The sequence below is a fragment of the Protopterus annectens genome, chromosome 5.part0 (assembly GCF_019279795.1).
Source record: "Protopterus annectens isolate FY-2018-M chromosome 5.part0, PAN1.0, whole genome shotgun sequence".
NCBI classification, from domain to species: domain Eukaryota; kingdom Metazoa; phylum Chordata; order Ceratodontiformes; family Protopteridae; genus Protopterus; species Protopterus annectens.
The window spans coordinates 1,328,642,495-1,328,666,003 of NC_056735.1; the positions used below are offsets into that span (position 1 = coordinate 1,328,642,495).

Consider the following 23,509-nt stretch of genomic DNA (forward strand, 5'->3'; position numbering starts at 1 on the left):
GTAGTTTTACTGATTGTCAATCCAGTACAGAATCAACCACAACATTTTCAGTAACTGCATATACAAATTCAACACAAAATGAAACACTAACAAACTTGATAACACTATCAACAACAGTTAATATAGACCAACAGAACAATGGCACAAGTATTAGTTATCATTCAACAGAGGAGAAGATTACAAGTCCAGCTCAAACAGAGCCTTTCTCATCCAACACAACTACAATTGCAACAAAAGAGCATACTACATATCTACAAAGTAACGCAACGGAAAAAAATGATGGGCAGATGTCTGCTACCAGAACCTCAGTGTCAAGTGGTGAAGAATGGACAGAACTCAAGTCATTAACAACATTACAGGGAACTACTGACACAAGTACCAAAATGGCTGCTTCAGAAAATACTGTAGCACAGTCTACAAGTTTGAGTACATCTCTGCAAGATGCATCACAAGAGCAAAGCTCCACACCTACTTCAAATGAACTCTCTTCATATTTATCTACTGCTGTGGAATCTACTCCTTCCACTTTATTGCAGTCTGCTAATACAAGCTTACTTACAACAGGTCTGCAGTACTCTGCAGGAGTGTTTAATTCAACACAGCAGCATGGCTCACTGAACACCCTAGAAGAGACGCTTCTTGTTGAGTCAGCAACTGAACAGTTTTCCACAGCATCAGGCCAAGCAGTTCTCACAACAGAACAGACAGCAAGACAGCAATCAAATACCATGTTACCTTCTTCTTCACAAGCCTTAACCTCAGAAACAACCTCGCATGAATCCATTACCATGAAGAAAATGGCAGTTGCTACAGCAGTTACAGAATTAAATGAATTTCAGTCATCTGCTACACCTGAAGTGACAGCAACACATCAACTTTCTACAGTAACCTTTACTGATTCACAACAGGCAGCCACGGAGCAATCAACCATTAAACTGTCTAATGCTGCTGTACAAGATACAACCCTTTTGACAACCATGGAATCAAGTACATTACTGCAGTCCTCCAGTACACCTAAACAAACAGAACTACAATCTACTTCATTATCACAAGAGCCAGCACAGGAGCAGATCACAACACAAAGCACCCCCTTTAACACAACTCTTACTGAGTCAACAGGGGAACATCAGTCCATTACATCAGAGGAAAAAACAACTATTATTGAGGTAAAAACAAAGCCACAGCTTACTACAGCATTACTAGCGTCTACAGTAGAAAAATCAACTCCAGAGCAAAGCTCAGTCAATACATTACTAGAAACTACATCCTTTAATGTATCGTCAGCTACAGCATTAAATTTGTTTACTTCCTCAGACTTAACAGAACAAGCTTCATTGATGTCATCTGTTAGTTTCACAGAAACAAATACCCCTTCTGATACAACTGCTTCTAAGTTAACCTCTGGGTGGCATTCTGCTACAACAATTCATACTAGCACTGTACTGGAACAAGCAACTAAATATCAAACAACAACAGGGACTCTGACTCCTGCTGAGCAAGTGTTGACTTCAGCACAAGTTTCAGATACTACTTCTGGTGAAACCACAAACACAGAAACAACTCCTGCTGCACAATCAACTATGATATTACAGTTTTCTTCTACATCTCAACAGGCAAAAGAGCTGCAGTCTACTGCACAATATTTTACACCTACACCCCATGAGACAACATTAGCACTGAACTCGATAAGCACTCCTCCTACCACAAGTCTTCATATATTGTCAACAGAACAGTTGTACAGTACCGCTGCACAAACAACTGCTGTAATGCATGAGGCAAAAGAGTCACTGTCATCTGCTGCATTCTTTACTTCTTCACAATCTACAATCCTAGAACAAAGCTCTGAAACTACAGCTTATGAAACCTCAAGCACAAAAACTGCAGCCATGGAATCAACTGCATTACTTCAAACTTCTACTACACCTGAACAAACAATACAATTGCAGTCAACTGCTACAATTCAAAAAACAACACAGGAGAAAAGCTCAGTAAACACCCTTTCTAGCACAAGTCCTCACTTAACTACTCAGAACTCTTTCAGTACATCAGAAAATGCAACTTCATCACAAAAAAGAGCAGAACAGCAGTTATCTACTGAACTACTTACTTTTTCAGAACAACATATGGCTCTTGACCAAACCTCAGAAACTACATCTTATGAAATTAATGCCACACTGACTGTAACAACAGCAGACTTTACATTGTCTCAGTCTTTGCCTTCACCTGAACAAGAAGAATTTCAGGCCACTACTGCATCTGTTAGCTTCATGGCAATGTCAGTGGAACAGACCTCAACAATCAGCCCTTCTGGTACAACCTCTTATACATCGCCAGCTGAACAGTCTCCCACTACATCATTACAATTAACTACAACAACCCAGCAAACAAAAACGACAAAGTCATACACGTACTCACTTAGCTCCTCTGAACAACTTACAGCTGACATGCAAAGCAGAGCACCTATAGCTCAAGAAAATACCACTATGCATACTAAAGTCTCTGAATCAAGTACAACTATAGAAAAAACAGAACTGCTATCTACTGATGAATCAGAAAGTTCCACTGTTCAAGATACAATACAAGGACAAAGTTCAGCGCACACATATAGGGGCACATCTATTGCTGTGACAGCAACAGAAAAACCTTCAAGTACACTGGTAAAAACAGCAACTGCAACACAAGTAACACATCAGCAGTCACCCACACAGCAGCCTACTTTTTCTACACAACATGTAAACATTGTACAAAGCTCAGAAACTACAGCTCAAGAAACCACCACTACACAACCTGGAATCATGACATCGACTGTATTAGTCCAGTCTACTACTGTAACAAAACAGGCAACAGAATTGCAGTCTACTGGTGAATTAGCCAGTCTTACTGTACAAGATACAACACAGGAGCAGAGCTCAGCAAGCATGAAAACTGGCACAACTATTGCTGTGACAGCAACTGAACAACCTTCAAGCACACTGGTAAAAACAGCAACTGCAACACAACAAGTAACACATCAACAGTCACCCGAACAGCAGCTTACTTCTTCTGCACATGTGATCTCTGAGCAAAGCTCAGACACGACATCTCAGGAAACACCCAGTAGACCACCTGGAATCATGTCAACAACTGTATTAGTCCAGTCTTCTACTACAATTAGACAGGCAACAGAACTGCAGTCTACCAGTGAATCAGCCAGTCTGACTGTGCAAGACACAACACAGGCGCAGAGCTCAGCAAGCATGCAAACTGGCACAACTATTGCTGTGACAGCAACTGAACAACCTTCAAGTACACTGGTAAAAACAGCAACTGCAACACAAGTAACACACCAACAGTCACCCACACAGCAGCTTGCTTCTTCTGCACAACATGTAATCACTGTACAAAGCTCAGAAACTACAGCTCAAGAAACCACCAATACACAACCTGGAATCATGCCATCGACTGTATTAGTCCAGCCTTCTACTATAACTAAGCAGACAACAGAAATGCAGTCTACCGGTGAATCAGCCAGTCCGACTGTACAAGATACAACACAGGGGCAGAGCTCAGCAAGCATGCAAACTGGTACAACTACTGTTGTGACAGCAACTGAACAACCTTCTGAACAACCTTCAAGTACACTGGTAAAAACAGCAACTACAACACAACATGTAACACACCAACAGTCACCCACACAGCAGCTTACCTCTTCTGCACAACATGTAATCACTGTACAAAGCTCAGAAACTACAGTTGAAGAAACCACCACTACACAACTTGGAATCATGGCATTGACTGCATTAGTCCAGTCTTCTACTATAACTAAACAGGTAACAGAACTGCAGTCTACTGGTGAATCAGCCAGTCTGACTATACCAGATGCAACACAGGGGCAAAGCTCAGCAAGCATGCAGACTGGCACAGCTATTGGTTTGAAATCAAGTGAACAACCTTTAAGTACATCAGTAAAAACAACAACTCTGACACAAGTAACACACCAACAGTCACCCACACAGCAGCTTACCTCTTCTGCACAACATCTAATCACTGTACAAAGCTCAGAAACTACAGCTCAAGAAACCACCAATACAAAACCTGGAATCATGCCATCGACTGTATTAGACCAGCCTTCTACTATAACTAAGCAGGCAACAGAACTGCAGTCTACGAGTGAATCAGCCAGTCTGACTGTACAAGACACAACAAAGGTGCAGAGCTCAGTAAGCACGCAAACTGGCACAACTATTGCAGTGACAACAACTGAACAACCTTCAAGTACACTAGTAAAAACAGCAACTGCAACACAAGTAACACACCAACAATCACACACACAGCAGCTTGCTTCTTCTGCACAACATGTAATCACTGTACAAAGCTCAGAAACTACAGCTCAAGAAACCACAAATACACAACCTGGAATCATGCCATCGACTGTATTAGTCCAGCCTTCTACTATAACTGAGCAGACAACAGAACTGCAGTCTACCGGTGAATCAGCCAGTCCGACTGTACAAGATACAACACAGGGGCAGAGCTCAGCAAGCATGCAAACTGGTACAATTATTGGTTTGAAAACAAGTGAACAACCTTCAAGTACACCAGGAAAAACAGCAACTCTGACACAAGTAACACACCAACAGTCACCCACACAGCAGCTTACCTCTTCTGCACAACATCTAATCACTGTACAAAGCTCAGAAAGTACAGCTCAAGAAACCACCAATACAAAACCTGGAATCATGCCATCGACTGTATTAGACCAGCCTTCTACTATAACTAAGCAGGCAACAGAACTGCAGTCTACCAGTGAATCAGCCAGTCTGACTGTACAAGACACAACAAAGGTGCAGAGCTCAGCAAGCATGCAAACTGGCACAACTATTGCAGTGACAGCAACTGAACAACCTTCAAGTACACTAGTAAAAACAGCAACTGCAACACAAGTAACACACCAACAGTCACCCACACAGCAGCTTGCTTCTTCTGTACAACATGTAATCACTGTACAAAGCTCAGAAACAACAGCTCAAGAAACCACCAATACACAACCTGGAAAAATGCCATCGACTGTATTAGTCCAGCCATCTACTATAACTGAGCAGACAACAGAACTGCAGTCTACCGGTGAATCAGCCAGTCCGACTGTACAAGATACAACACAGGGGCAGAGCTCAGCAAGCATGCAAACTGGTACAACTATTGTTGTGACAGCAACTGAACAACCTTCTGAACAACCTTCAAGTACACTGGTAAAAACAGCAACTGCAACACAACATGTAACACACCAACAGTCACCCACACAGCAGCTTACCTCTTCTGCACAACATGTAATCACTGTACAAAGCTCAGAAACTACAGTTGAAGAAACCACCACTACACAGCTTGGAATCATGGCATCGACTGCATTAGTCCACTCTTCTACTATAACTAAACAGGTAACAGAACTGCAGTCTACTGGTGAATCAGCCAGTCTGACTATACCAGATGCAACACAGGGGCAAAGCTCAGCAAGCATGCAGACTGGCGCAACTATTGGTTTGAAATCAAGTGAACAACCTTTAAGTACATCAGTAAAAGCAACAACTCTGACAGAAGTAACACACCAACAGTCATCCACACAGCAGCTTACCTCTTCTGCACAACATCTAATCACTGTACAAACCTCAGAAACTACAGCTCAAGAAACCACCAATACAAAACCTGGAATCATGCCATCGACTGTATTAGACCAGCCTTCTACTATAACTAAGCAGGCAACAGAACTGCAGTCTACCAGTGAATCAGCCAGTCTGACTGTACAAGACACAACACAGGCACAGAGCTCAGCAAGCATGCAAACTGGCACAACTATTGCAGTGACAGCAACTGAACAACCTTCAAGTACACTAGTAAAAACAGCAACTGCAACACAAGTAACACACCAACAGTCACCCACACAGCAGCTTGCTTCTTCTGCACAACATGTAATCACTGTACAAAGCTCAGAAACTACAGCTCAAGAAACCACCAATACACAACCTGGAATCATGCCATCGACTTTATTAGTCCAACCTTCTACTATAACTGAGCAGACAACAGAACTGCAGTCTACCGGTGAATCAGCCAGTCTGACTGTACAAGATACAACACAGGGGCAGAGCTCAGCAAGCATGCAATCTGGTACTACTATTGGTTTGAAAACAAGTGAACAACCTTCAAGTACACCAGGAAAAACAGCAACTCTGACACAAGTAACACACCAACAGTCACCCAAACAGCAGCTTACCTCTTCTGCACAACATCTAATCACTGTACAAAGCTCAGAAACTACAGCTCAAGAAACCACCAATACAAAACCTGGAATCATGCCATCAACTGTATTAGACCAGCCTTCTACTATAACTAAGCAGGCAACAGAACTGCAGTCTACCAGTGAATCAGCCATTCTGACTGTACAAGACACAACACAGGCGCAGAGCTCAGCAAGCATGCAAACTGGCACAACTATTGCAGTGACAGCAACTGAACAACCTTCAAGTACACTAGTGAAAACAGCAACTGCAACACAAGTAACACACCAACAGTCACCCACACAGCAGCTTGCTTCTTCTGCACAACATGTAATCACTGTACAAAGCTCAGAAACTACAGCTCAAGAAACCACCAATACACAACCTGGAATCATGCCATCGACTGTATTAGTCCAGCCTTCTACTATAACTGAGCAGACAACAGAAATGCAGTCTACCGGTGAATCAGCCAGTCCAACTGTACAAGATACAACACAGGGGCAGAGCTTAGCAAGCATGCAAACTGGTACAACTATTGCTATGACATTAATTGAACAACCTTCAAGTACACTGGTAAAAACAGCAACTGCAACACAACAAGTAACACATCAACAGTCACCCAAACAGCAGCTTACTTCTTCTGCACATGTGATCTCTGAGCAAAGCTCAGACACGACATCTCAGGAAACACCCAGTAGACCACCTGGAATCATGTCACCAACTGTATTAGTCCAGTCTTCTACTACAATTAAACCGGCAACAGAACTGCAGTCTACCAGTGAATCAGCCAGTCTGACTGTGCAAGACACAACACAGGCGCAGAGCTCAGCAAGCATGCAAACTGGCACAACTATTGCTGTGACAACAACTGAACAACCTTCAAGTACACTGGTAAAAACAGCAACTGCAACACAAGTAACACACCAACAGTCACCCACACAGCAGCTTGCTTCTTCTGCACAACATGTAATCACTGTACAAAGCTCAGAAACTACAGATCAAGAAACCACCAATACACAACCTGGAATCATGCCATCGACTGTATTAGTCCAGCCTTCTACTATAACTAAGCAGACAACAGAAATGCAGTCTACCGGTGAATCAGCCAGTCCAACTGTACAAGATACAACACAGGGGCAGAGCTCAGCAAGCATGCAAACTGGTACAACTATTGTTGTGACAGCAACTGAACAACCTTCTGAACAACCTTCAAGTACACTGGTAAAAACAGCAACTGCAACACAACATTTAACACACCAACAGTCACCCACACATCAGCTTACCTCTTCTGCACAACATGTAATCACTGTACAAAGCTCAGAAACTACAGTTGAAGAAACCACCACTACACAGCTTGGAATCATGGCATCGACTGCATTAGTCCACTCTTCTACTATAACTAAACAGGTAACAGAACTGCAGTCTACTGGTGAATCAGCCAGTCTGACTATACCAGATGCAACACAGGGGCAAAGCTCAGCAAGCATGCAGACTGGCACAACTATTGGTTTGAAATCAAGTGAACAACCTTTAAGTACATCAGTAAAAACAACAACTCTGACACAAGTAACACACCAACAGTCACCCACACAGCAGCTTACCTCTTCTGCACAACATCTAATCACTGTACAAAGCTCAGAAACTACAGCTCAAGAAGCCACCAATACAAAACCTGGAATCATGCCATCGACTGTATTAGACCAGCCTTCTACTATAACTAAGCAGGCAACAGAACTGCAGTCTACCAGTGAATCAGCCAGTCTGACTGTACAAGACACAACACAGGCGCAGATCTCAGCAAGCATGCAAACTGGCACAACTATTGCAGTGACAGCAACTGAACAACTTTCAAGTACACTAGTAAAAACAGCAAATGCAACACAGGTAACACACCAACAGTCACCCACACAGCAGCTTGCTTCTTCTGCACAACATGTAATCTCTGTACAAAGCTCAGAAACTACAGCTCAAGAAACCACCAATACACAACCTGGAATCATGCCATCGACTGTATTAGTCCAGCCTTCTACTATAACTGAGCAGACAACAGAACTGCAGTCTACCAGTGAATCAGCCAGTCCGACTGTACAAGATACAACACAGGGGCAGAGCTCAGCAAGCATGCAAACTGATACAACTATTGGTTTGAAAACAAGTGAACAACCTTCAAGTACACCAGGAAAAACAGAAACTCTGACACAAGTAACACACCAACAGTCACGCACACAGCAGCTTACCTCTTCTGCACAACATCTAATCACTGTACAAAGCTCAGAAACTACAGCTCAAGAAACCACCAATACAAAACCTGGAATCATGCCATCGACTGTATTAGACCAGCCTTCTACTATAACTAAGCAGGCAACAGAACTGCAGTCTACCAGTGAATCAGCCAGTCTGACTGTACAAGACACAACACAGGCGCAGAGCTCAGCAAGTATGCAAACTGTCACAACTATTGCAGTGACAGCAACTGAACAACCTTCAAGTACACTAGTAAAAACAGCAACTGCAACACAAGTAACACACCAACAGTCACCCACACAGCAGCTTGCTTCTTCTGCACAACATGTAATCACTGTACAAAGCTCAGAAACTACAGCTCAAGAAACCACCAATACACAACCTGGAATCATGCCATCGACTGTATTAGTCCAGCCGTCTACTATAACTGAGCAGACAACAGAACTGCAGTCTACTGGTGAATCAGCCAGTCCGACTGTACAAGATACAACACAGGAGCAGAGCTCAGCAAGCATGCAAACTAGTACAACTATTGGTTTGAAAACAAGTGAACAACCTTCAAGTACACCAGGAAAAACAGCAACTCTGACACAAGTAACACACCAACAGTCACCCACACAGCAGCTTACCTCTTCTGCACAACATCTAATCACTGTACAAAGCTCAGAAACTACAGCTCAAGAAACCACCAATACAAAACCTGGAATCATGCCATCGACTGTATTAGACCAGCCTTCTACTATAACTAAGCAGGCAACAGAACTGCAGTCTACCAGTGAATCAGCCAGTCTGACTGTACAAGACACAACACATGCGCAGAGCTCAGCAAGTATGCAAACTGTCACAACTATTGCAGTGACAGCAACTGAACAACCTTCAAGTACACTAGTAAAAACAGCAACTGCAACACAAGTAACACACCAACAGTCACCCACACAGCAGCTTGCTTCTTCTGCACAACATGTAATCACTGTACAAAGCTCAGAAACTACAGCTCAAGAAACCACCAATGCACAACCTGGAATCATGCCATCAACTGTATTAGTCCAGCCTTCTACTATAACTGAGAAGACAACAGAAATGCAGTCTACCGGTGAATCAGCCAGTCTGACTGTACAAGATACAACACAGGGGCAGAGCTTAGCAAGCATGCAAACTGGTACAACTATTGCTATGACATTAATTGAACAACCTTCAAGTACACTGGTAAAAACAGCAACTGCAACACAACAAGTAACACATCAACAGTCACCCAAACAGCAGCTTATTTCTTCTGCACATGTGATCTCTGAGCAAACCTCAGACACGACATCTCAGGAAACACCCAGTAGACCACCTGGAATCATGTCACCAACTGTATTAGTCCAGTCTTCTACTACAATTAAACAGGCAACAGAACTGCAGTCTACCAGTGAATCAGCCAGTCTGCCTGTGCAAGACACAACACAGGCGCAGAGCTCAGCAAGCATGCAAACTGGCACAACTATTGCTGTGACAGCAACTGAACAACCTTCTGAACAACCTTCAAGTACACTAGTAAAAACAGCAACTGCAACACAACATATAACACACCAACAGTCACCCACACAGCAACTTACCTCTTCTGCACAACATGTAATCACTGTACAAAGCTCAGAAACTACAGTTGAAGAAACCACCACTACACAACTTGGAATCATGGCATCAACTGCATTAGTCCAGTCTTCTACTATAACTAAACAGGTAACAGAACTGCAGTCTACTGGTGAATCAGCCAGTCTGACTATACCAGATGCAACACAGGGGCAAAGCTCAGCAAGCATGCAGACTGGCACAACTATTGGTTTGAAATCAAGTGAACAACCTTCAAGTGCACCAGGAAAAACAGCAACTCTGACACAAGTAACACACCAACAGTCACCCACACATCAGCTTACTTCTTCTGAACAACATGTAATCACTGTACAAAGCTCAGAAACTAGAGATCAAGAAACCACCACTACACAACCTGGAATCAAGGCATCAACTGTATTAGTCCAGTCATCTACTATAACAAAACAGGCAACAGAATTGCAGTCTACTGGGGAATCAGCCAGTCCAACTGTACAAGATACAACACAGGGGCAGAGCTCAGCAAGCATGCAAACTGGCACAACTATTGCTGTGACAGCAACTGAACAACCTTCAAGTACACTGGTAAAAACAGCAACTGCAACACAACAAGTAACACACCAACAGTCACCCACACAGCAGCTTACCTCTTCTGCACAACATGTAATTACTATACAAAGCTCAGAAACTACAGTTGAAGAAACCACCACTACACAACTTGGAATCATGGCATCAACTGCATTAGTCCAGTCTTCTACTATAACTAAACAGGTAACAGAACTGCGGTCTACTGGTGAATCAGCCAGTCTGACTATACCAGATGCAACACAGGGGCAAAGCTCAGCAAGCATGCAGACTGGCACAACTATTGGTTTGAAATCAAGTGAACAACCTTCAAGTGCACCAGGAAAAACAGCAACTCTGACACAAGTAACACACCAACAGTCACCCACACAGCAGCTTACCTCTTCTGCACAACATCTAATCACTGTACAAAGCTCAGAAACTAGAGATCAAGAAACCACCACTACACAACCTGGAATCAAGGCATCAACTGTATTAGTCCAGTCGTCTACTATAACAAAACAGGCAACAGAATTGCAGTCTACTGGGGAATCAGCCAGTCCAACTGTACAAGATACAACACAGGGGCAGAGCTCAGCAAGCATGCAAACTGGCACAACTATTGCTGTGACAGCAACTGAACAACCTTCAAGTACACTGGTAAAAACAGCAACTGCAACACAACAAGTAACACACCAACAGTCACCCACACAGCAGCTTACTTCCACACATGTGATCTCTGAGCAAAGCTCAGACACGACATCTCAGGAAACACCCAGTACACAACCTGGAATCACGTCATCAACTATATTAGTCCAGTCTTCTACTACAATTAAACAGGCAACAGAACTGCAGTCTACTGGTGAATCAGCCAGTCTGACTATACCAGATATAACCCAGGGGCAAAGCTTAGCAAGCATGCAGACTGACACAGCTATTGGTTTGAAATCAAGTGAACAACCTTTAAGTACACCAGTAAAAACAGCAACACTGACACAAGTAACTCATGAACAGTCACCCACACAGCAGCTTACTTCTTCTGCACAACATGTAATCACTGTACAAAGCTCAGAAACTACAGCTCAAGAAACCACCACTACACAACCTGGAATCATGCCATCGACTGTATTAGTCCAGTCTTCTACTATAACTAAACAGGAAACAGATTTGCAGTCTACTGGTGAATCAGCCAGTCTGACTGTACAAGATATAACACAGGGGCAGAGCTTAGCAACCATGCATACTGGCACAACTATTGCTGTGACAGCAACTGAGCAACCTTCAAATACACTGGTAAAAACAGCAACTGCAACACAATTAACACACCAGCAGTCACCCACACAGCAGCCTACTTCTTCTGCACATGTGATCGCTGAGCAAAACTCAGACAATACATCTCAGGACACCCCCAGTACACAATCTGGAATTATGGCATTGACTGTATTCACCGAGTCTTCTCATATAACTAAACAGGCAACAGAATTGGAGTCTACTGGTAAATCAGCCAGTCTGACTGTTCAAGATACAACACAGGGGCAGAGCTCAGCAAGCATGCTAACTGGCACAACTATTGCTGTTACAGCAACTGAGCAACCTTCAAGTACACTGGTAAAAACTGCAACTGCAACACAAGTAACACACCTACAGTCAATTGCACAGCAGCTTACCTCTTCTGCACAACATGTAATCACTGTACAAGGCTCAGAAACTACAGCTCAAGAAACCATGACTACTCAACCTGCAATCATGGCATCGACTGTATTAGTCCAGTCTTCTACTATAACTAAACAGGCAACAGAACTGCAGTCTACTGTTGAATCAGCCAATTCAACTCTACAAGATATAACACAGGGGAGGAGCTCAGCAAGCATGCAATCTGGCACAACTATTGGTTTGAAAGCAAGTGAACAACCTTCAGGTACACTAGTAAAAACAGCAACTACAACACAAGTAACACACCAACAGTCGCCCACACAGCAGCTTGCTTCTTCTGCACAACATGTGATCTCTGTGCAAAGCTCAGACATTACATCTCAGGAACTTCCCATGACACAACCTGGAATCATGGCATCGACTGTATTAGTCCAGTCTTCTACTATAACTAAACAGGCAACAGAACTGCAGTCTACTGGTGAATCAGCCAATCCAACTGTACAAGATACAACACAGGGGCAGAGCTCAGCAAGCATGCAAACTGGCACAACTATTGCTGTGACAGCAACTGAACAACCTTCAAGTACAACAGTAAAATCTGCAACTCTGACACAAGTAGCACACCAACAGTCACCCACACAGCAGCTTACTTCTTCTGCACAACATGTAACCACTGTACAAAACTCAGAAACTACAGCTCAAGAAACCACCACTACACAACCTGGAATCATGGCGTCGACTGTATTAGTCCAGTCTTCTACTATAACTAAACAGACAACAGAACTGCAGTCTACTGGTGAATCAGCCAGTCTGACTATTCCAGATACAACCCAGGGGCAGAGCTCAGCAAGCATGCAAACTGGTACAACTATTGGTTTGAAAGCAAGTGAACAACCTTCAAGTACACCAGTAAAAGCAGCAACTGCAACACATCAACAGTCAGCCACACAACAACTTACTTCTTCTGCACAACATGTAATCACTGTACAAAGTTCAGAAACTACAGCTCAAGAAACTACCACTACACAACCTGCAATCATGGTATCGACTGTATTAGTCCAGTCTTCTACTATAACTAAACAGGCAACAGAACTGCAGTCTACTGAAGAATCAGCCAGTCCCACTCTACAAGTTACAACAGAGGGACAGAGCTCCACTACATCAGCTACAAAACAACAGACAACATTAATGCAATCATCCACTGCACTACGTGCATCTTCATTGCAGCACCCAACCTCTGAACAAACCTCAGAAACTCCAATTCATAAAAGCACCATAGCAGAGCCCACAGGCATGCAGTCTCCTATATCATTCCGCTCTTCTGCTGCTTCATCTGTAAAAACAACAGAACTGCAGTCTATTGATATATTAGTTACTTCCATGTCAGAAAGTACAACACATGAGCAGAGCTCACCAAGTTCTCCATCCTCCAGAACTTCTGCAGTGTCTGTAACTAAACAGCCTTCTAGTATGTCACAACAAACAACTACTTCAGTACAGCAACAGTCCTCCACTGAGCTGCTTGCATCCTCTGCACCACACACAGTCTTTCAGCAAAGCTCAGAAACTGCAGCTCATGCTGCTACCATCATGTGGACAACAACCATGAAACCAAGTATATTATCCCATTCTTCCACTGCACAAGAGTTAAAAACAGAATTGCAATCTACTGCCACATCAGGTACTTCCAGGGCACCAAATACAGCACTGGAGCAAAGCTCAAAAAATAGGCTTTCCAGCACCCCTCTTGATACCTCCACAGCTGATCAGCCTTCTAGTACAGCAGTACACACAACTAGTGTGATGCTGCAGACAACCACTATGAAGCAATCATCTTCTGAAGATATTATATCTTCTACACAATATACAACCCCTGTACAAATGTCAGAATCTACAACTCACGAAACCACCACTATAAAAAGTACACCCACAGAATCAACCCCATTATTCCATTCATTCGTTACAACTGAACAAACAACAGAATTGAAGTATACAACAATGCCAGTTAGTTCCATGGCACAAAATACAACACTAGAGCAGAGCTCAGCAAGCAGACCTGCTGTCACACCTTTTGTTGTGTCCACTGTTGAACTGCTGTCCAGTACGTCGATAGGAGCATCAACTACAAAACAGCAGATAACAGAACAACAGTCATCTACTGAGTTGCAGACACAATCTGAAAAACATACAGTCTCTGAGGCTAGATCAGACACTACAAAATATGAAACTACCACAAGACAAACTACAGCCACAGACTCAACTGTGCTATTCCAGTCTTCTAAAATACCTGAAAGTACAACAGAATTGCAGTCTACTGCTGTATTGGACAATTCTATGGGACAAAAAACTACACAGGGAGAAAGTTCAGCAAACACCAGCACAAGTCTTAACTTATCACCATCTAAACAGCCTTCCTCTGCACCGATACAACCAACAAGTATAAGATGGACAACACTTGTACAACAGTCATCACCTCAACAACATACATCTTCTGAGCAATATGCAGCCCATGTTCTGACCTCAGAAACATCAGCTCATGAAACAACCACTATGCAGACTACAGTTACAGAATCAACTGCATTAGTCCAGTCTTCTATTACACCTGAAGAAACAACTGACTTAAAGCCTACTGCTGTATCGCTTACTTCTATGGCACAAAATACAACACAGGAACAAAGCTCAACAAACATCTCTTCTGACAAAATGTTTGAGACATCTCCAGTGGAACAGCCTTCTAGTACATCATTGCTGACAGCCAGTCTGACAATGCAAACTACTACACTGCAATCATCCCCTGAATGGTACACTTCTTCAGCACAATATACAATCACTGTGAAAAATTCAAATGCTACATCTGATGAAACTACCACCATGCAGAACACAGCCACTCCATCAGCCCTATTAGTTACATCCTTTGCAACAGATGAACAAACAACAGGATTGCAATCTTCTACTCCTCTAGAACTGCATGCAACACAGGATAAGAACTCAACAGTCTCCTCAATCATAAAATCTCTTGATGTATCCACAGCTGAACAGCCTCTCACCACATCACTACAAACAACCACTGCAAAGCAACTGACAACAGAACAACAGTCAGCCGCAGAGTTTATTACTTCATCTACACAGCATGCAATCACCCTGCAAAGTTCAAAATCTACAGCTCTGGAGATCACTGTCATACAAACTACAGCCACAGAAACAACTACATTATTCCCATCTTCTTCTGCACCCAAACAAGCTGCAGATTTGGAGACTACTGTTTTACCATTTACTTCCATGTCACAAATTAACACAGTGGAGCAGATCTCAACAGGCATATCTACTGTCACAGCTTCTATTGTATCATCCACAGAACAGCCTTCCTCTACATCAGTAAAAACAACTGGTGCAATAACACAGACAGAGGTGCAACAGTCATTCCCTGAACAACGTATGTCTTCTTCACAGCATACCACCTTTGGCAAAAGCTCAGAAAATACATCTGAAGAAACTAACCCCATACAGACACCAACCATTGAAACAACAATATTACTACAGTCTTCTATTACCCATAAACAAACAACAGAACTGCAGTCTACAGCTGTATCAGTTACTTCCATGGCACAAAATACTTCATCTGAGTGGCATGCAGTCCCTGAACGAAGCTCAGAAACTACTGTACAGAAACCTAGCACCATGCAGACTACAGCCATGGAATCAGCCATATCATCTACATCTGCTAAATCCCAAAGCATAGAGACTGCAGGTAATGATAGCTCTGCCTTACTGACTGAAGCCACATATTCTTCTGCAGTACTCCAGTCTGCTGCTGCTAGTACGCCTGAGCATAAACCAGAGCTGCAGTCTGTTGTAGCATCTACATTTATAGCACAGAGCACTACACCAGAACAAAGTTCAGTAATCTCATCGTCTGGCACAAGTACAGAGCCCACACTAAGTAAACAATCTTCCACATTAACAACTAGTGTAACACAGCAGCCAAATGCTCATCAGTCATCCACTGAACAGCAAACATCTGCACAGTATACAAATCCTGGTGAAACTACAGGTGCAAACTCAACCATGTCACTCAATTCCTTGGTGACAACAGAACAAACCACAGAATTGCAATCTTCTACAGTATCAATTACTTCCACAGCACCAAATGTAGCACAGGAACTGAGCTCAGCAAGTCCCTCTGATATCACATTTCTTGGAGTTTCCACAGCTGAACAGTCTTCCAGCTCATCACTACAAACAACTACAAAACAGCAGACAGAGCAGCAACAGCCATCCACCAGCTTGCTTACTTCTGGAATGTATACAACAGCTATACAAAGTTTACAATCTACAACTCAAGAACTACTCACTATACAGGCTACAGTCATGGAAATTACTTCTGCAGTAGCTGAACAAACAACAGACTTTAGCTCCATGACACAAAATGCCCCTCAGGAGCAGATGCCAACAAGAACAGCTATCGTCACAGCTCCGACTGTGTCATCCACACAGAACTCTTCCACTATGTCCTTAGAAATGATTACTGCATTACACCATACAGTGGTGCAGCAGTCATCCTCTAAACAGGTTGCTTCCTCATTACAGCAAACAGTCTTTGGCCAAAGCTCAGAAACTACAGCTCATGAACACACTGTAGTACACACACCAGGCACAGAATCAACTACATTAGTTTCTACAACCCCAACTGAACAAACAACAGGGCTGCAAACTACATCAGTCATTTCCACATTTGCAAAAGATACAGCACATGAAAAAGGCTATACAAGCACTCCTGCTAGCACAACACTTACTTCAGTGCAAATATATACAGAAGTACAAATGACAAAAGAGCAAAAATCATCCACAGAGCTACGAAGTTTATCTGCAGAACATAAAATATCTGATCAAAGCTCAGAAACTACTGCATATGAAACCACTACCACACTACCTGAAACTATTCAATCAACTACATTCTTCATTTCTGCTATTTCATCTGTACAAGCAGAGGAAGCAATAACTTTAAATGCATCAGTACCTTCCATATTTCAAAATAAAACACAGGAAGAAATCACACCAAACACATCTTCTATCATAAGTTCTGAGTTACCATCATCTGAACAGCCTTCCAGTATATCAGCATTAATTTCTACTATAACAGAGCAAACAAGCAAGCAACCATCATCCCCTGAACTGTATTTGACTATACAGTATACAGACACTGGGAAAAGTTCAGAAGCTACAGCCCTCGAAAGCACCATTGTTCAAACTACAGCCACAGAATCAAGCGCATTATTTGTATCCTTGGTTACAACTGAAAAAACCACAGGACTGCACTCTTCTACTGTGTCAGTTAATTCCATGGCACTAAATACAACTCAGGATTTGAGCTTAAGAAGTCTTTCTAATTTCACAAAAATCTATGAAACTCCAACATATGAAATCACCACCGCACCGGCTGAACTCATTCAGTCAACTACAACATTCCAGACTTCTGCTACAGCCAAACAAGTAACAGAATTGCAGTCTGTTGCTGCATCAGTTATTTCTATGGCACAAAATACATCACAGGAACAAAGATCACTAAGTACCTTATCTGGTACAAGTCATGGACTGTCAGAAACTGAGCATCCTTCCAGCATACCACTACAGTCAACTGCAAAACAACAGACAGCAGAGAAACAGACATCTTCTGAGTTACTTAGTCCTTCTGCACAACAGACAACCCCTTTACAAAACACAATCATTACAACTCAGCATCATACTAGCATCCCAGCTACAGCCATGGAAACAGCCACATCACTCACATATTTTACTACACCTGAACAGACAACTGGCTTGCAAGTTACTACTTTATCACTTAGTTCTATGACACAAAACACATCACAGCCGCAGACATCGACAAGCACACTTAATGTCACATTTCTGACAGAATCAGCAGCTGAGCAGCCCTCCACTACACCTCTGAAAACAACTACTACATTGCAGCAAACATTACTGCAACAGTCATCCACTGAACCACCAATCTCTATACAGACTCCAACCATGGAGTCAACTAAGTCTGTCCAGTCAACTATTGGAACAGAACATGAAACAGCACTGCAGTCTACAGCTATATCCATTATGTCCATGGCACAAGATACATCACATGAGAATATTGCAACAGACACCCTTTCTGGTACAAGTACTGAGTTCTCATCTAAGGAACAGCCTTCTTATACCTCTTTACAAGGATCTAGTATGTCAGGAGCAGTGCAACAATCACCAACAAAGCTGCTGTCTTCTTTACAGAATATAATCAATGCAAAACACACACAAGCTACAGCCCAAGAAACCACACCCATGCAGACTTCAGTGATAAAATCAGCTGTATTACTTATGTCTTCTGCTGTGCCTGAACAAACAAAAGGATTACAGTCTGCTGATGCTGTATCATTGGTTAGTTCCACTGCACAATACACCACACAGGAGCAAATCACATATACAGCTACTGATACAACAACCGGTTTGTTAGCAACTGAGCACCCTTCTGATACAGCAGGACAAACAACTAATACAACATATCAAACAATGGAGCAAAAGGCATCCACTGAACTGTCTACATCTGCACAGCATACAGTTTTAGTGCAGAATTCACAAAGTGCATCTCATGAGCCCACCAACATACAGACTACATCCATGAAATCAACTGAATTATTCCAGGCTTATACTGCAGCTGAGCAAACAACAAAATTACAGCCTATTGTTGTATCAGTTTCTGTGGCAAGAGATACAACAACTCAACGGAGTTCAACAAACACTCCATCTGGCACAACAGTGAAGTCATCAACTGAACTGCAGTCCACCATGTTAGTGCAACCAGGTACTGCTAAAGAGCAGGTAGATGAACTGATGCACAGCAGTACACTACTTATATCTCCAGAAGGAGGTGCAGCTGCAGATCAGAGATCATCATCCACCACACAAGAAACTACATTAATGCTGACCAATACTTCTGTGCAACCAACAACATTACTGCAATCATCAGTTTCAAGTGATTCAGTACCAGTATGGCAATTTCCTGCCACATACTCAGTGTCCACCACTGCACTTGCTTCAGCCTCAGAGCAGAGCTTAGTGAATACTGTTTCTGACATAAACAGTTTTACATCACCAGCTGACAAGCTTTCCACTATGTTAATCCAGACAAGCACTGAAACTAAGCAGACAAGCGGTCATCTGCCACCCAGTGGGCATCATACATCTGTACAAGGTGCACTCTCAGAAAATACTCAGTTTACCACTTCAGATAAACCTTCTACAAAGTGGGCAACTACTTCTGAGGAAAGCACTATATTATTACACCATTCTGCTACACCTGGGAAGACAACATTGTTGCAGTCAGATGAAGTAGCTGTTACTTCCAAACTGGATGAGTCAACATTAGAGCAGAGTTCAACAACCACACATTTTGGTACATCTTCTGATGTTTCAGCAACAGAACAGCAATCAAGCACATTACTAGAAAAATTGACTACAACAAAGCAGACAGCTGAACAAAAATCATCCACTAGAGAACCTACTTCTTCTACACAAGATCTAATCCTTGTAAAGAGCTCTGTAACCTCTGCTCTCCTGTCCACAACTGCAGAGACAACAATAGAAGGAATCACTTCAATCCAGTCTTCTACTATAAGTGAACAAACAACCGAACTACACTCAACTGCTTCATCATTTACTTCTATGACACAAAATACAACACGTGAGTGGGGCACAACAAACACCTCCTCTGGCTCAACAATCACTGAGCCAGACACTGAACAATCCAGTACAACATTACAAGTAAGTGTTTTATCAAAGCAAACAACAAGATTACAGTCAGCAACTGATTTGCTTACTTCTGCACAAGGCTCAACTCCAGAACAATACACAACTTCAAAACAACCCTCAGCAAACCTATCACTTGAAACAACTCTTGTAGATACAAGCACTGCTGTGAAATTGACTGCATTATTGCAGCCATCTACTGCTACTGCTGGATCAACAAATGACTGGCCATCTAATGCTGCATTTTTTACTCCCACTTCAATGCTTCCAGCTTCAGAAGCTGCTTCAACAAACATTCAGTCAAGCAGAAAAACTTCTGAATCAACAAGTGTCCCACTTTCTACTTCATCATTTAAAACAACTGTTGTACCAGAGCAGACAAGCAAACAACAATCTTCTCCTGCTATGACAACTTTTACTACACAAGACAAAACTCCACAACTCATCTCAGAAACCACCCTAAATGGAATAACCACTTCAGTGATGACTACTGAAGAACCACAGCAGATCAATACAAAATCTTTGACTGACACAGCCTTGATTGAGTCAACATCTGAACACTTTTCCTCTAAATCATTTCAAACAGTTATTGAAACAGAACAGACAGCCAAGCAACAGTCAACCTTTTCTGCACGAGAACAAAGCTCAAATCCCATTCCATCTAGCACAGACAGTAAAGAAGTAACAGCTACACAGCAATTCACTGCATTAATGCAAACAATCTTTCTAACAGAGCAGACAACACAGTTACAAACAATCACTAAACCTTCTACTTCTCTGCCTGTGCAGGTCACACGTTCTGGGCATAGTTCAGTTACTGCTATGGAGGAAGCCACCACTACAAGCATGGCTTCCCAATCAAGTGCTGAATTCCATGTCTCTACTATACATGATGTGCAGTCAGTGTTTCCATCCACTGTTGTGTTGTCTGCTTCCACAGCACAGGTTACAGCACAGCAGAAATCTGAATATACTCTATCTGGGCCACTTATGTCTGTGTCAATGACTAAAGACCAAAGCACTCCATTGGTTCAGGCTACTAGTGCAGCAGAATGGACAACTTTTCATCAGAAGACTACTGGACTCCAGACTTCTGCACAGCAGTCAACTACAGAGCACATCCCAGTAAGCATGTCACATCTCAGTACTACGACTATGACAAGTACTGCTGTGGAATCATCTACCCCATATGAACTGACAGCAGAAGCACACACTGCAGCTGCTACTCTGACATTAACTGCAGTGAGGACAACACAGGAGCAGAATTCAACAAGCAGCTTTTCTGCCATTACCACAGCTGAGACAATATCCAAGCAGCATTCCATCACACCATTTCAAAGAACTCCAACAGAGCATATAGGTGAACAACAATCTACATTATTTCAAACACCTAATGTAGGACAACAATCAAATAAGCAGTTGTCATCCACTGTAATGCCTATTTCTGCTGTGAAAGACACACCTCAGGCACCCAGCTCAAAAATCTCAGTGTATGAAACCTCCATTATTGAAATAACTACTGCTGAGAAACCAAGTACTTTATTGCTATCTTCAGCTCCTAATGGGCACAAAACAGAACAAGTAACAGGGTACAAAACTGGTCAGGAGTCAACCACTGAGACACTTACATATGTTAAAGAAAACACAGATACAGAGTACAGGTCACTCTTCACCCCACGCGAAACAGATGTCACTGAGTTAACTGCAGAGTGGTCCAGCATGGCTACTAACCCTGTGCATACAGCTGAATCAAAAACTGAGCAGCAACAAATGTCTACAAAGCCAACTGCTTCTACTGAACAAACTGCTCTAAAACAAAGTTTATTAAGCACTTTACATGAAACCATCAATGTTGTGCCTATTTATATATCGACAAATGAGCCAGAGTCAACCATTGGACCTGCTGATTCTAATAAAACAGTTACAATGATAGAGCAGACATCTGCTCATGAAACTAACAGTTTCAAGTCAAGTACAACAGAGGCATCTGCCTCTTCACTGCAGTTTACCTTGGCTTTTGGACTAACAACCAAAGAACAACATACACATTCCACTGCAGGAGAACCAACATTGAAACAAATGCCAACATCAACCTTGCATGATGTAACTAGTTTAATATCATCTACTGGCAGGGAATCCAGCACCATTCAACAGCCAAGTACAATAAGAGAACAGAGCACCGGGGCAACTACTGGTAAGCATCTCTTATATTTATGGTGCATTGTTGATAAATGTCATCTTACAATGGAAGGTAAAACTAATAGTAATACTAACAGTCTGTAGTTGCTCTATTTTTAGTAAATCTAGACTTTTCATAATTAAATTAATTCTTATGAGCTAATCAGTGCTTATTTCCTGGTGTGTATCTTATTAATTTTGTAAGCCTGGCAAAGATTTTTTTGTTTGTTTGTCTTATTTTAATTGAACTTACTTGTATATCTACGTAGTAACCATTTACCCACAGAAGATTATCACAGAACCCATTGATAGTCTTCTGAACCTATTTATCAAGGTGCAAAAATACAACCTTAGCTGGCTCCTAAAGGTCTTCTCCGTAAAATAAACTCGAATGCAGTAAAACAAAACAGGATCTCGACCACCACGAAAGTTAGAAAATCACCTTTATTCCAATAAAAATTAAGGATGAGCGCTTTCGCGTACCCAATGTACGCTTCTTCAGATCTAATGCTTCCATGAAATAGTAACTCTTATATACATGAAAAGTTTTCTAATTAATTATTCAATCATCCAATCACTTTAAAATCAATCTATTTATCAAGGTCATTGACGATAATATTCTAGTATGTGCCATTGGTGTATTATTTCTGCATTTTGTTTCTATAGTTAAAGACTTAGGAAAAATGGTATGTTTGTGATTAGGTTTGGCTTCACTCAGGTTAAAGATAAGTGTTTCAGGATCAGTGATAGTTATAGATGACATTACCTTGAGTAAGAGCAAATGATGCTTGATTCGTCAGTAGAATACCTAACATATTGCGAACCCTGTTTGGATGGCATATTATTTTCTCCCCAATGTTTAGTTTAACATAGCTGATAAATATTTGAGGGTATGTTTGATGTGGAGTAGGTTTTTCTAGTAACTGTTTTGGTAGTCAATATCCCCCATAAGATATGTATTTCATTTCATTTTTATATCCTGAAGTTTTCCCAGAATCTTTGCATGCTCTGCATTTTTCAGTGTACCTCTCACATCCATAATTGCATGAGCAATGTTTAGTACTCAGCTAATTTCTTGGCCTCAGACATTTAGGTGATCTTTTCTATGATATATTTTCCCTAATCACTGGATGTGCAACAATGAAAGGAAGTGAAATATACAATTTGCATTTAGGTTCTTTGATCAAGTATGCTGATGGTAATGATAGCAACATACTCCAATCTGGAAAAAGCTCCCATATTATCCA

The 23,509-nt window shown here is 42.0% G+C and overlaps 1 protein-coding gene across 1 annotated transcript in view; it reads left to right on the plus strand.

The window, feature by feature from the left end:
• LOC122802362 (mucin-16-like) overlaps positions 1 to 23,509 on the plus strand; it is a 158,781-nt gene that overhangs the window by 4,684 nt on the left and 130,588 nt on the right. Inside the window, exon 2 of the mRNA XM_044071997.1 lies at positions 1 to 22,278. Within this exon, the coding sequence (XP_043927932.1) occupies positions 1 to 22,278 (22,278 nt within the window). The remainder of the gene's footprint in view (positions 22,279 to 23,509) is intronic.